The sequence below is a fragment of the Stegodyphus dumicola genome, chromosome 8 (assembly GCF_044657685.1).
Source record: "Stegodyphus dumicola isolate Sdum_Otavi_A_Nest chromosome 8, ASM4465768v1".
NCBI lineage: Eukaryota > Metazoa > Arthropoda > Arachnida > Araneae > Eresidae > Stegodyphus > Stegodyphus dumicola.
In genome coordinates this window covers 45,142,852-45,158,768 of record NC_140775.1, presented here as the reverse complement: position 1 = coordinate 45,158,768, position 15,917 = coordinate 45,142,852, and the positions used below count along the sequence as shown (strand labels likewise).

The window sequence follows — 15,917 nt, the reverse complement described above, 5'->3', positions numbered from 1 at the left end:
CACAAAGAAGAGACGAAGTCATAATTGCCAAGAACAAGAAGAGGCTAAGACTTAGTACAAATCTGAAAGTGTGTGTTCGTGATGTGTTGGTGGCAAGGAAACATATGTATCGCAATGAAATGATTTTATTATCAATATCTGATATTTTAAAAATACATGAGTTCAAGAATAAAACATGAAAATACAGAAAGCATTTTGAAATCCTGTGCGATCTTAAGTAAGAAAATTAGCGTCACGGGTGAGGTGGGCCGCGTACGGTCTGATAGTACTGTTCGCTCTCAGAGGTATGTAATCAAAAACTTTGAAGCGCTGAAGAAAATCACAATTCAGCGCTTTATCGAAAAAAATTCTTGTTCCTTTTATGCAGGAAGCTTTCAACTTTTTCTAAATTAAGATCCCTATGCAGGGTATCGTTAGACACAAAATAGTGTACGTTTGTCTCATAAATTTATTCTGTAAGACTTGCAGCTTGTTAATATCTCTTTCAGTGGCCGTGGTCCATGCCGGAGAGGCGTAGGAAAAAATTGGCCTAATTATGGCAGTATACAAATGTCTTTTTCGTGAAAGGTCAAGCTTGGAGGATTTGCCAAGTAAGGGTGCGAGATTGTTCATGACATGATGCGCCTTACTTCTGACTTTAATAAACTCTGACTCTTTCCATCTAAATTGACTGTTTAAAACAATGCCACGATAAGTGGCTTTTTTAACTGTCGCGACTGTAACATTAAAAATTTTTAGACTTCTTCTGGAAGGAGTTCTCAGTTGCTTTTTATTGATAATTAATATCTGCGATTTCTGTGCATTAATAGCTATGCGCCATGTCTTGCACCAATTTTCGATTTCTGGGATGAATTTCTGCATGTTTTTGATAGCATTATCAGCGTTATAGGATTTGATGGCTATCGCCGTGTCATCGGCATAACATCCAAGGAAAGAGCATGAGTAAGGCAAAAGTCTGATTATTGTTCATGGCAGCGCCGATGAACTCTGCTAGTCTGACGAGCTGCTTTGTGGTACGGAGTTTCTTTTGAAACCCGAATTGCTCCGGGAGAATCTTGCAGAAATATGGCTCAGTTATTCTAGGAATCACTCTTTCAAACATTTTACTGAAGCCTGGGAGTAGACTGATGGGTCTAAACCCATCAGGCTTTGTTATATCTTTTCCCGGTTTGGTAGCAGGATCACTTTTGCAGTTTTCAATTTACCTGGGAAGTAGTTATTTTCGAGACATGCATTCAGTATGCTAGTAAATTTCGCGATGATATTCGGAGGTAGATTTTTGATGGGATGTTAATAATCTCGTCAAAGCCAGGGGCTTTTCTGTTTTTTAATCTGCGAATAACTTCTTGAATTTCTCTGGGGGAAGTATAGTCTGTTTTGTTTTTCACGTTGGGACCGCTAAGCCAGTCATTAGCAAAATTGAGATTACAAGGATCCAAACTGGGCATGAATTTTTGTTCTAAGTGCAGTGCCATAACATCCGCTTTATCTTTGTTTGTCAGAACAATGGAATTATTTCCATTCAGAGGTTTGTTACGAGTACATGCATGTTTTCGTTTGAGATTTTCAATGCATAGCCACTTTATATACTCCCATGAGCTGCACACGCGCAGTAGTTTTGTTCTTGTGCGAGCCCATTGTTATACATGGAGGGTGGTCATAATGTAATGGCTCTTTGATGTATATCTACCATGCGGGTACGAACGTACCTTCAGCTGTAATACTTAGATAAATAATATACTATTATGATACATCACTCGATATCAGAGATAAAACTTAGTCTAAATTTTTCATTTATCTGCATTTTGGATGAAAGGAAAAATACTGCAATGCAGGAATTACTGTGAGTAAAAGAAGGCCTACTAATAGCTCTCTAAACTGTTGTACCTTCCACATCCTACAGAGTCATTCATACGTTTCCCTTAATCAAATTTATGTACAGTGAGCATCAGGAGTATTAATTAATAGCTTTGTAAAGAGGCCTAAACAGTTTAAACTTTAAACTGAAAATAAAAATTAATTTAAAATAGTGAAAATGTTAAATGCAGATAAAATTAGCAATCTCGAGATCAAAGGCAAAATTTTCTTTAAAATTTGTTTACCTCAACTTTTACAATAACAGAAAAATGGCACTTTTCTCTAATTAAAATTTGAAGTCAAATATTTCGTAATCGAGACTTAGAAAATACTTTCAGCTTTCCTAGGTTATTTCGTTCTAACTTTCCATTTGCACGGAAGAAGTTTTGCCTTTAGCTTCAAATTTTGTAGAACAATTAATCCTTTTAATTAACAAAGGAAAACTACGTCAAGAATGTAAGATCGTCGCTCAGAAGCTTTGTTCTGGTAGTGAATTAAGCTAAGCTTTTAATTTTCAATCAGTTATCTGACAATGCGTACAAAAATTAAAAGTCATCCTAGCTAATTACTGGCGGGACGTGTAATTGCAATGTCAAGAAATCAAATTTTAAAAATTTCTAAATATTTTTATATAACTGCATTTCATTCTGCTAATGCATCGAGCAGCAATGTTTACTAAGTGTTGAGACACAGAATTTCAGCATCTTCCTTTAAAAGAACAAAATTATTTCCAATTTCCACTTATGGACTAAATACTACGTAGTTTAACGCTGGAAAACAGTAAGATATAGACGTATTTTAAGTAAACAAATCGTTACTCATGTTTACAACATTTGAATGCTTTTAGATCATTCTTAACATAAGTTTATTTCTACTCGGTTATATTTTTATTGCTTTTAAATGTCATTTATATGCAGTTTTGGGTGAGATTAAACATTAAAGCTTTTAAGTGCTTTAATGTTTAATCTCACCCAAAACTGCATATTAAATGTTACCAGAGTTAGAATGTTAATTTATTAGAAAAGAATGCCTTAAATTACAAAGAAAATCACAAGCAGAATACTTTTATCTTTTCTTAAATCATTCTTACTTCACTACAAATTTTATATTTCTAAAGATACTTTATAATTCTAAAAGGTAATAAAAACAGTCTTATAATATCTTTAATTTGTAAAACTATTTTATTAGCAGGGAATATGAGTATTATGAATATTCGCATCTCTGCAATTCTTTCACATGTAAACATAGAAAAAAGCAAAGCCATAATCTGGATAACATTAAACCACCATGATTCCCCAGTGGAAAGAAATGCTTTTGTGCTCACATAAAACTGTTAGGACGTTAGCCCAAAACGGCTATTGGTTTCGAAACGACATTTTACGTCGAATCACTATAAACGGCTGTATAACGTTTCAAATTTTTGCCACCAAATATTATCTGCCAGTATTATATTTAAGGAAATTAAATGTAGAATATGCATGAATATATATGTGTTTCTCGCAATGTGAAAAAACAGCGATATCTAGAGTTATCAAATTTTGAATAACGTAGTCCTCCACCCAAACATGAGCACTTGGAAATCCGAATCTTGGATTTCGAATTCATTTTAGTATATAGTCCATATTTGTTTTAACTTTAAGGAATTTTTGATTAAGAAACTCAACGATTTCAAAGGTAACAGTGGCAGCACACTGTGATAAATAACATATTTTTATCTCCAGTGCGTGAAACCGTCTATCGGAAATTCTAAAGATATGCTGTTTTTAAATAATTTTAGACCAACGGAGTGTTAGCCCAAATGCTCTGGAAACGTGTATGTATGTGTAAATAAAAAATGCCTCTTTCAGCGTAACCTTTTTTTTTTAATTAACTAATTTAAATCTGAGTATAAGTCAAATAAAGTAGGCTTATTCTTTTCTTTTAATAAAATTCGATCATTCATAAAGAATAAATTCATTTCAAAATACATATTTAATTTTTGCGAATCATCGTACGTTGAAGTCTATCTGAATTGTTTATAGACTACATAGCTTAAGCACCGTAATTTTTAAGAAATTTTTAAGATCATTACACTTATTTTAACGGAAATGTCACATTTAAAAGCGGTCTTTATTATGGTACGATAAAGGTAAATAAAGTAGGAACAGAATGAAACTATTGCTTCCTACGAGATTTATTCAATTTATAATATACGGAAGATAAAATAAGGCATTGTTTTTGAGGATATGAATGGTTTCCTTGGAAGTTAAGATTTAAACCTGCCTCAAAATTTTTCCATTATTGAATGAAATGCCGTTGCTTTCTTTTATGTTATATGATCCAATTTTTTCGATAACCGAGTTTTCCATATTTTACTTAGGAAACTGTTTTCCATAAGTATTTAGGAAACATAATTCCATTTTCAATACCACATCTGAAAAAAAAAAAAAAATGGCATTTTGCCATAATAAAAACCTTCTACCATCAAGGAGCTCTTATTGGGTGTGAGGAATTGCGTGGCTTAAAATTCCAAGATGTTTTCGAAAAGTTCATCGCACCTGCTAGCATCATTTTTCACATCTCCAGAAAAAAAGTAAAATTGAAATTTTTTGTATTCTTCAATGACGAGGAATATTTTTTGTTATTATTTTCCGGTTACTTCCTTTAGTGATAAATCTTAGAGAAATAGATGTTGACGTGGCTCCATAGATGTGGGTTAGAAAATGATCAGGAAAATTCGATTTAAACTTTTTTCAACAGAACGGTTGCAAAGATGAACGGTATTTTTCTTTATCTTGGCTACCCATGAATATTATTTTGTCGAAACGTCGCTATCGTTTAAATAAATTGTACGCAATAACTGGCCCAGCCACAATTCAATTTCGTTGAGTGGTTGCTACTTCCTATTTAATATGTCAATGTAAAATTTGATTTTCAGAAATGTATTTAATCAGCGAAATGTGCCAAAGATTAATTTGGAAATGGCTAGATTTTTTGCGAGTATCATGATCTGTTACTTATGGTACCTGATTTCATAAAATATTTTGTATTTATAAAATGCTTTTTCAAGACTTTTTTAGAAAATATGAATAAGGATTTTTCCAGGATTTAGGAATCGTTTCGAGGTTAATACCAAGAGAGCCGCAACGAGAATGAGGCTAGAAGAGCTGCCAAATTAGCAGCAAAATTTTAATAATACGTTGAAAAACAAATTATGTCAATTAAATTTCAATTTCGAAACTTATCAAAAAGTACCGTTTTAATTATTATAAAAGTAATAAAGTATATTTTTCTGAGCACTTTCGTGCTTTTCCTTAATCAATTAACCGAATGAAATTAAAGCTTATTTAATTATTAATGATTTATTTAATATTTGAAATAAGACAGACAAATTATTATCAAGTCTTTTTTTTTTGTAATTTTCAGCACATTATTATTATTGCTTTATATTTATAAAAGTACCTTAAATAAAATGATGTATCATTGCAACAGGTTGAAATTAATAACCTATTTTAGCAAATCCATTTAAAATTTTATGCATTCAATATAATACTGCAAGAAACAAAAAAGGTAAAAAGCCTTGCAATGAAATTTTTTAATTGTGCATAAAGCTGAAAGTTTAATGAACGGACTAACCTAACACTGAATCTCAACGAAGGCGTTTGCTACAAGGCTTTTTTCATGATTTCACCACCACGCTTCAAACGAACTAGTTACATTTAGAAAGCCCTCTATGAATCTCATTATTCTTCTTAGGCAAGTAGTCTTTGTATACTTTACCATTATAAATTAAATGACCAAGTGGAAGAATTATTTCATATTATGCAAGAAATGTTCTCGAGAAATATGACAAATTAAACAAAGAGGAAAGTTTGAAAAAGAAAATTTAGTAAATTAGGTTGTTAAGGATCGCTTGCTAACAGAAATAATTTTTGTGAAAAATATTTTAATAGTAGTAATGAAAGAAATTATAAGTAATTTAATCTCGCAATTAAAATTGACCTATGAAAACTTAAACGAGATAGTTACTGATTTCCATTTTCGAACTGTTGAAAACTAGTGCCATTGAATTTAGATATTTCATAAGACCTACTTAGTACTTAAATATCCAAATGATATAAATTCTCCAGATATTCCTTCAGAAATATTTAGTTTCAAAAACTATGCTATTTCAATAACTCTGGTCGAGAAAGTATTATCAGATCTTTTAAAGATGATTCAGGAATGTAGACTTGTTCGATTATATCTGAATTCGGAAGCTGCATTATAAATACCTTTAGTATTGCCAGTTACTACTGTTTGAATGAAAACAGATTCAGAAAACTTAAAATAATAATAATAATTTTAATGAAAATTATTCGCTTGTGCTGTAAATTGTATGTATATTATGAATATATTAGCGTACATATATTATGAATTAGTAATTGTATTTTTGAACACATTAAGTTACGACTAAAGTGATTATACAAACTGTTATATGATTTATTATAATTATGGTTTTGAATATAAAAGTATACAGATATAAGTTAACTTGATTGTATTTAGGGTTGTGCGTTTAGCGTTTTTTCTCCGATGAAAAATAGTGAAAAATACGGCTCTGACTAACAATAATATATCCAGCAATAAAAAGTTATGCGTTTCATAGGGTATCAACCAAAATTCCCGCAAAAACTGTAAAATTTATAGAACCTCAAACAAATTATGTGTCTTTGCAGAATGGAATTTTGTATGCAGCTTGTTACTAATTTCATGAAATAATACTACATACGAAAAATTTCCGAAAAGTTACAAATTGCGTAATACGTTAAGTTGCACATTTTGCTGGGGGAACACAATAATAAATAAAACTGAACACAGTTAGGTGAGTCAGTGCTTTGCATTTACACAACAGGTTTCACTTGTTCAAGCCAATCCGAGATGTTCTCTGTGACAATCAATGCATTATTGCCATATCACAAATATAATTGCTATTTCTCGGTATATAGCGTTCTAATATTCGTAATCTCCTGATGAACTGCATTTTTAAAGTTCGTATCAGGAAGGCTGTGAAACAAAACTTGAATTTTCAAATACTTTAAAAATCTGCAGCAGTGAAATAATAAGAGACCCCAAGCCGAATGAAACCTCTCTTAGAGCATGCAAAGCACTCTTTTTTTCTGGGGGCAATTTGAAAGTTGAAATGTTGCTGATGGATATTTTTTGTTGTTGTTGTTATCGTGGTAACATATAAGTAACTGATGATTGAATTTGAAAACTTTTTAAAATATTTTTTAATCTCATACAATAATGATCTCACTCACATTCTGTATGGCATTAACAGACTTAAAAAGACAATTTTTAGGAATTGCGGATTGCAGGACATTTTACATCTCGTTATGGTAAGTGCGCCTGTGATATGGCAGCAAAGTTTCGACAGCTATGTAGCATATCCCAAAATGTTTCGTATTAAAGAAGTGACGCCTGTTTATAAACTAACAAATACTGATTTACCTAACAGAGCTCAATTGTAATCATTATAGTGTACAATAAATGTGTAATCCAACCGTAAAGATGGCTAACGTTAAATGTTGTACCTTATATATCACAAACTTTACAATTTTCCATTCTCGACAAATGCAATCTGAAAATTAAATTTCAATTTTTTTTATTATTGGATTTTAAAATATTATATTCTCTTTCTAGTTCCACCAGGTCCTCCACAAATAGAAGGTTATCACGATGGCGATATTGTGCAAGTAGGTGACAAGCTGACGTTGGCATGCATATCTAGAGGAGGAAATCCACCAGCTCGTCTAATATGGTTTCGAAATGATGATCAAGTGGATATAACGTATTCCACAGGCGGTCGGGAAGCCACCAATACTCATACATTCACTGTTGGACCGAAAGACAACAAAGCCATTTACAAATGCGAAGCATCAAATGTAGTTACTTTGCAGCCTCTATCAGCCTCCGTGAGATTGAATGTTCTCTGTAAGTATATAAAATACGTAGTTACATTTCATTTATCGTTGTCGTCACTGTTACATATCACTAATTGTTTCAAGCTGAAGAGGTTTTATTAAATCGTTTCTTTAATCCAATACATTAATGGTCTTACTATTACATGCTAATACTAAATTAAATTAAACCTTGTTGCTCTAAACAAACTTTGCTCAAATGTTTGTCAAATGCTTTTTTAGACTGCCTAGATATTCATGGAACTTATATTATAACTACTATGTCTACAGCTAACTTGCATGTGAAGGAGATGGAAAGGTGAACTTTTGTAATATTCTTAATCTTGAACGGAACACGTATTTGAAACATATGTAAGAACTAGGTCTGCGGCCAACGGTACGTTAGCATGTTTGATAAATATCAAGTGATATAGTCTAAGAATCAACGGCAGTGTTATTTTTAGCAACAGATTTCTTTTCTTCGTGAGTATGAGGATTTTTTTTCTATCTTAGGTTCATATCGTAGTAAAATCTTTCCAAACAAATTGTTTCTAGATTAAATTGTAAAATATTGTTTTAGATTAATTATTTCAATAAAAAAAATTAAAATCGAACTTTAAACGCGTTTTAGTGAAAATAATTACTTTGGAAATAAGAACAGCGACATAAGAAATAAGAACAATAATTTAATTTAAAGGTCCCTAGAAGGCAACAGTTGGTTAAGATCTATCGTGTTCAAATAAGTTTTTATTATTACTCTGGCATCTCAATATAAATTCATATGAACGAAATTTTAGTTAAGACATCTACAGCACAGTGCATTTTGCTTCCCTTGAAATTCGCTTGACGCGAGTTGTCCTATAGGGACAAATATGGTTCTGCTCATTTGTCCTCATCAAATTAGCACACGTTTTCAAGTATTTAATTATTTTTCTTTTTGAAAATAATTATCGTAGTCTTCATTCAACCATTTCTTTCCATCGTTCATTTAAAATCGGGTTAATAATAAGGCAATTAAGCATATGACTGATTAGATTTCGGCTAGAGACTAAAATTAATGAGCTAGCACTGAAACTAAACGACCCCAGCAGTTCAATTGTATATACGTGTTTCGAAAGCTCTATGAGAATACAGTTTTTCAGATAATTTTATTTTATATAATTCTTTTCATTTAAAAATGGCGTAACTTTATTTATATGGCTCCATTTTAAATTATATCGCTCGCTCTTATAACACAATATACAGATATTTAAAAATGTTGATGTAATTTGCAGATGTTTTATCAAAGTATGATTATAAAAAATTTTAATTAATATGAAAGTTAATATATTTATTATTATATAATGATATAAAAATCTTGATTATTATGAAATTTTTGCGGAGTCCCTGTAAAAGCTCCATAAGTTCTTTCTCCCGCCTTCTTAGCATGCATTCGTGGTGTAATGGTCAGCACGCACGGCGCGTATTCGAGAGGTCCGAGGTTCGAGTCCCAGTGAGGGCATTACTCATTTCTACAGTTTCTTGCTTCCAAAAATCCTAATGTTTCAATATCTCCACTAACCTGGAAATCCAGAAAACAATGTCAAATATTTTGCAGTAGCTAAAGAATGGTGTCCTAGATAACACATTCGATAAAAATAGCCCCATCAGTGACCGAGTGGTTAAAATCCGCTGAATACTGTTAGTTGTTCGATCTGGTTCAAATGCTCTCTCTGCCCTGCATAGTTAGTTTTCGTGGTTTTCCGTACGTGTAACGTTAATGCGAGATACTTTGCTTTGGGAGGTCCTCCGTAAAGTTACTACTTCCCTTAAGGAAATAACATTTGTGTGTTTTGTATTCTTTAAATAACCTAATTTAAACATTCGGAAGAATTTAAACATTCGTAAGAGTAGATAACTCTGATTTCATCAGGTTCGATTTTATCAGATAAATATGGAAATATGGTTACCTAGGAAGTCTTTGTAATTTTCCTTATGCATCTCGGAAAAGAAGTTTTCCTAATAGAGAATTTATCGCTCAAGTTGTTAATTATCTTTATACAGAATATTCATTTTGTTTTTGAAGACAGCTTCGCAATCAGGCCTAAGACCAATATTTTATAATTTCTGAAAAGCTATAAAAATGTTAATGTTCAGGGCTTCCCTATACCTGTACCTGTTCGCCCTCGAAATCGATAGAGTTTTAATTAAAATCTCTACCAGAAACAAGGTTGCTGTTTTACTTAGTTTGAAGTTCAAGTGTATTAGTAACTAGTTATTATTTGGGAGTAAAACTGATATTCTAAATTTAATTTAGGAATTTCAAAGTGTACTGAAATTATATTGCCATCTCTTTATATCCTAAATAATTATTTTTAATACATACTGGATGCGAGGGGGAGAATGGGATTGCACGATGTATCACAATAGGGAACTCTTGACCTTTTAAAAAGCTTCAGTTGCTTTTCTCCTGACCCTTTCTCTGTAAACCCTAAATAAAGTTTGCAATTATTTTAGGGCTAGTTGGTGTCAGAATGCATTACCACTTGACCCATGATACGTCTCTAATGTTCCCCGTACTTTCACGTATACCTGTGCTTGCCGGTCTCTGAGAAATTTCTGGCCTAAAACTGTCTAGATGCACTGTGTCTTAGAGATGTGCTGAATTTAGTGTGTACATGCACTGAATTCATTCTGTCTGAAATTTCTTTTCTTTTCAGTTGCACCAACGAAAGTTGTTATTAGTGGGCCTAAAGAAGTTCGCGTGGGAGAGTCTGTCACTTTGTCTTGCAAAACGGGCTCAAGCAATCCACCAGTCGAAGTTTCATGGGTAGTTGACGGCAGACCTATGATGTCTACTCAAGCTGTCACTGAAGACGTTGCTGGCGGATGGGTGACTTCATCAAATGTCACCGTTTCCGTGACCAGGCAGGTAAATCTTCTGTAATTGATTTTAGATATTTAGCTGTCGTAATACTTCTTTATTTCATGATTTTCTACGATTCTTTAGGTAAGATTCAATTCTAAATGTCTTATAGCAAGTCATTTCAGTGTTCTTTTATTGGCTCGACTGTTTATAAGTCAGAAGACTTCTTTTTAGACTGAATTAGGACATGCAACAGAATTCCGATTTTCCGATTATCCGATATAAATGAAACTGAATGACGGTTACATAATCCAAAGTATCAATGAATACAGAACTACGAAAAATCAATTATTAAAATAGATCCGTTGAACTCAAAATAGCATTTTTTCGAAACTCAGCTCAACAAAACACAAATATAATTAGTGGACGTTAAAACGTATATCTAATTTTATCTATTTTTGGGCCAATAGTACTAAAATTATTTCATCTACATCTGTATGGTAATGGTACTGCATTAATCTTAATGTAGTCTCATTACCATACAGTGTGCATCATATAAAATTTATAAAAGAAACAAATCAAATATTTCTTTACTCTGGTGGCAAGTATTTGTAAAGCAATTTAAAATGGAATCCTAAGATTTTAAACTTTTATTTTGGAAAACAGGCAAGATGTAATTTATATATATTAAAATTATAAATTTTTTAAGATTCTAATAATACAATCTGTAGGATGCTATAAGTCTTATTATCATGATTTAATTTTATGATCTGCAATCTGTGTAGTGTTTTTATGTTAGTTTTTAAGATATTATGAAACGAATGAATTTTAAAGCATACTTTGTTTACTTTATTCATTGTTAAGTTGGTATTCCTAACATTACACTTCCTAGCGTTATTCCTAGTAATGACATCACCATCTTGGCTAATATGATTCAGAAAGGCGAACAAAAAAGCAGCAAACAAAAACGAAGGGCGAAGAGGAAATAAATGTGCATGAGACGGAATAGTAGCTGCAGTAGGCGGTGTTCCAAAAAATAATATCTATATAGTTTCATATTTAATAAAATGAATCCCAGAAAATAGAATTTTAGTACTACATTTTATTTTAAACGTTTCTTGTTCTTATTCTGAACTACTGAAAAGACTTCGAAACCAGTTGGCATTTGAAAACTATTATGAGCTTTATGGCATGAGTTGCCAACTTTAGCTATTGTTAATAGTATTATCATATCCAAAAAACTATTCGAGACAGAGCATTGGGGACTAAAAACAAGAGTTGAACGTTGTACAGAACATAAGTACGTTGGTTGGTCATTTTAACTTGGAGCATTATCTGATTTATTAGAGAATTAGGGACTTACGATAAACGACAAAAGTTCTGAATATTTCAGCAGCTTATCAGGGAAAAGCCAGCCTAGATTAAGTTTTCGTAGCATGTCGAATAAAAGGGAATGTTGGATAATCGATGATCCAAATAGCTGTACTATTCTCTTCCAATCACGTGATATGTATCAGAAACCCAAATATAATGCATCTGCTATTGGCGGTATAAGGAATTGTGAAAGATGCGTCAAGTTCAGCACATTTTACTTCAATTTTATTTTCATCTGATATCAGTCTGGCTTACTGTGTGATGAGAAGTCAGATATGTTTCATCAGCTTCTTCCGATAGAGATGTATATAAATACAGCAATGTATAAACGTTTCAATCCCACTCACGCGACTCCGATTTAGCATTTCATCAGTACAATATAATTTCATAAGCCTTTGAATTTAAAATTTATGTTAGCGTTATACATCAGAAGTTCGTTGAAACATCCCACTTTATTATTGCATGGATGTTTTCTTTGGGGGGGAGGGGACACATTCAATTTTAGCCAGGATTCCAATTAGCTCAAGGACACTGACAATTTCATTTCTAAAGAAATTTTCAGACGACAGGATGCCGAATTCGATTTTGTATCTAGATTCGTAATCAAGGACAGCAGTTAGCTACAATCTGCAGGGTCATAATTAGATAATCCAATCCGATCCAATCCAGTCACTATCACAACGAGTTTCGTTGGCTGAAGGATTGTGGGTTCATGTATTACGCAGAGAAAAAGAATTAATAAACGATCCTATTATTTCAGTAGTTTGAGCACTGGTTATTGTCAAGACTAGTTTTTCATGATGTAAATCCATTTAATTTCGTTCTTCTTCATTTAATTTTGCGGTAATTACTTAATCTTATCAGCTACTATTTTGATTTAATCTATATGCATTGTTATAGATGCTCAAAATCATAGCATTAATTATTAATAGAAAATTTGGGAAAGTATAGAAAAGAAGAGAATGGGTTTGATCTTATGTTACAATAAAATTATGATATGTTGATATGCATAGCAAAGCTCTTCTTCCGCATTTCGTAGGAGATAAAGAATTAATTTTTAAATGTAATAAAATATGGATTGTTTTCAGAGGTCACTCTTTAAACTTTTTCTATAATTCACTGCACAGTGTAGTTCTTAACACATCTAGTGCCCCAAAAAGGAAACAGTAGTAAATATAAAAATTAAACATAAGTCATGTGGTAGTTAAAAAATTTTGTGACTCTGTACCAACACTTAAATGAGAAGATTAGCTTAGCTCTTAAACATAGTGCGCATAGTTTATATTAATCGAATTATATTTTTTTCTAGGAGATAGTGCATTATATTTTTCCAACAAAACGTAATTTTTAACAATCTCATCTGGATTAATTCTATGTTTTTACACACTAGTGTAACAACTTTGAAAGTATGATGATTAATTAAAATTAAATTAGTTTTATATAATATTACACTTACTAAAACACAGATAACTTTTTTTTTTCATGCAAGACTTAAAGTAAACAGTTACGTTAAAATGCTGATTACTTTTAAGTTTTAACAGAACTTTTTACAATAGATTAAACTGATTATTTTGTAATTGTACGTACTTTTTCCTCTAATGTGAAATTTAGTTAAATTTAATTAATACAGTTCCAAGGGGAATATTCTACCTTTTTCCTAACAGCTTACGCTTCTCATTAGGCAAGATGAATAGATTAGTAATTATTAATATAGTCAGTAGCAATAATTCTTTTAATATTTTTATTATGGCACAGGTATATTAAATTATGATATTTTAAGTTAAGTTGAGGTGAAAGCGGTTCAAATTATTTTTCTGCATTCATCAAACAAGCGATGTTTTTTAATTCCAACATCTAACACATTTCAAATATTTCCTCTATTAGAAAAATAATTGCAAGATTTTTTTTGAAAGAATGCAAGATTCATATTGACAGAAAAATCAATAAATCATCTTTAAATTCAGTTATCTTCCAATTTTCCCAATATTTAGCATTAATACTAGTAAAAACACTTAACACATGTTGAAAAGCAAAAGCGTAATCTAGGAGCAACCCACTAAGCTCAGGAGCCTTTCTTGAAGTATTGCATGTACTTTTCTTGAAATAATCTGAAAGAAAAGGAGATATGAAAAATTTAATTTATGATATAAGGCACATAAAATCTGTTGTGGTAATCATTTGATTACAGTTAGAATCATAATTAAAATTCGTAGATGTTACTGAATGTGTAAGCTTTAAAATACTCTGCTGGCCATTAAACCTGCAACACCATGAAGGAAAGAAAATACAAAAAATATATTTCTTGCACAAAACCAGTACGACACAAAGACAAAATGATTAAATTTGTAAGCATTTTCGAGGTTTACAGGGATGCTAAATTATCAAGCACAAATGCCTCCCTGGCAGCTAAAACGGCCCTTACCCCGATGCATGATAGTGTTAAACTGGGCATGGAGAAATGGGCAAGTCATTCCATGCTGCTTCAAGTCTATGCCACATTTCATCAACCGTATTAGCTGGAGAGGGGTGGCAGGCCAGTTTCTCAGCAACCCATGACGAGATGTTTTCAATGGGTGACAGATCTGGAGACCGTGCAGATCAGGGTGAATATCCTGTGCATCGGGGAAGGCCAGAACACGATGTGCAACATGTGGTCTTGCATTTTCTTGTTGGACCATGGGGTTTGGGGGCCTCGAAGTTAGGGTACAACCCTTGGATATAAGATATCCGAAATGTACCCTTCTGCGTTCCAGTTACCGTCGATCAGAACTAGAGATGTTTGTGTCGTGTATCCAATGATTGCCTAAACCATCACACCAAGTGCAGGGCACTTATGCCGATACCGAATGCAAGCAGGAGACGTGAAGTCTCCTCGGACATTCCTGACACGTATCCGGCCATCAGAACACTGTACGTAGAACAGGGACTCGTCTGAAAAGGCGACGTTGTGCCACTCATGTATCCAGGTTTGTCGTTCGGGGCACCAGAATCGCTATCTCTATGCCGAATTTTCAAAGGAAGCCGAAGTGATGGTCACCGTGCTGATGGTCCAAGCTGCTGCAAATCTCGACGCACCTTACGAGCTGTTACTTGGCGTGCTGAAAACATACCCATTTCTTGAATAATGGTCCGTGATGTGGTAGTACGGATTTGCAGAGCTGACCTCACAACATATCTGTCCTCGCGAGCATTAGTAATGGGTGCGCATGCCATTCAGTATGACCCTCAACAATCCCTTTATTCTATAGTCTCATGACAGTGGTGGATATTGACCTGTGCGACGGGTGATATCCCGAAATGACAGTCTACACTCTCGATAGGCAACCATCCTGTTTCTATCGAACCAAAACTTGCTGGTAAACATTTCCTCTTCTTATTCGAGGCATAACGCAATATTCTGAGCAAACTCCAACCTTACAAAGCAAGTTCCGAATGAGAAATCGACTGCACAACTTTTCTTTTATGCAGTGTTTCAGATGTCGCTTCTCCCTCCTGCGTCGTTTAAATGAGCTGAAATATCAATCATTTGCATATCCCAACTTCTTTTTCCTTTCTTGTGATTTTGACGTTCGTCTGATCACTCCTTCCTGGTGCTGTAATTTTAATGGCCAGTGATGTAGATCTCCTCAGAGAAATTTTTCACATAATAACTTTTCAATAAAAATGAAAGGAAACAAGGAAACAACAAAGTTCCCAATGAAAGATTTGTTAACTACTTTCATTGGCCTCAGATGTGCTATTAACCTCGATCATCCATTTTGCGTCGTATCATTGTTACTTTCTGATAAGAGGATGTTTCAGAAAGTGTTATCCTCGTGTATTATTTTAAATGAATCATACAGAGAATATACAAAAATATATAGAAACATTAATAAAATGATGTTTCCTTCAAAGTCTGTCGCTATGAATTATTTACAGATAAA

General features: G+C 32.9%; 1 protein-coding gene across 1 annotated transcript in view; it reads left to right on the top strand.

The window, feature by feature from the left end:
• The window catches only part of LOC118197468 (nephrin-like), a 584,671-nt gene that overhangs the window by 327,350 nt on the left and 241,404 nt on the right, over positions 1-15,917 (top strand). The window contains exons 7-8 of the mRNA XM_085822985.1: positions 7,519-7,809; positions 10,475-10,686. Of these exons, the coding sequence (XP_085679111.1) occupies positions 7,519-7,809; positions 10,475-10,686 (503 nt within the window). The remainder of the gene's footprint in view (positions 1-7,518; positions 7,810-10,474; positions 10,687-15,917) is intronic.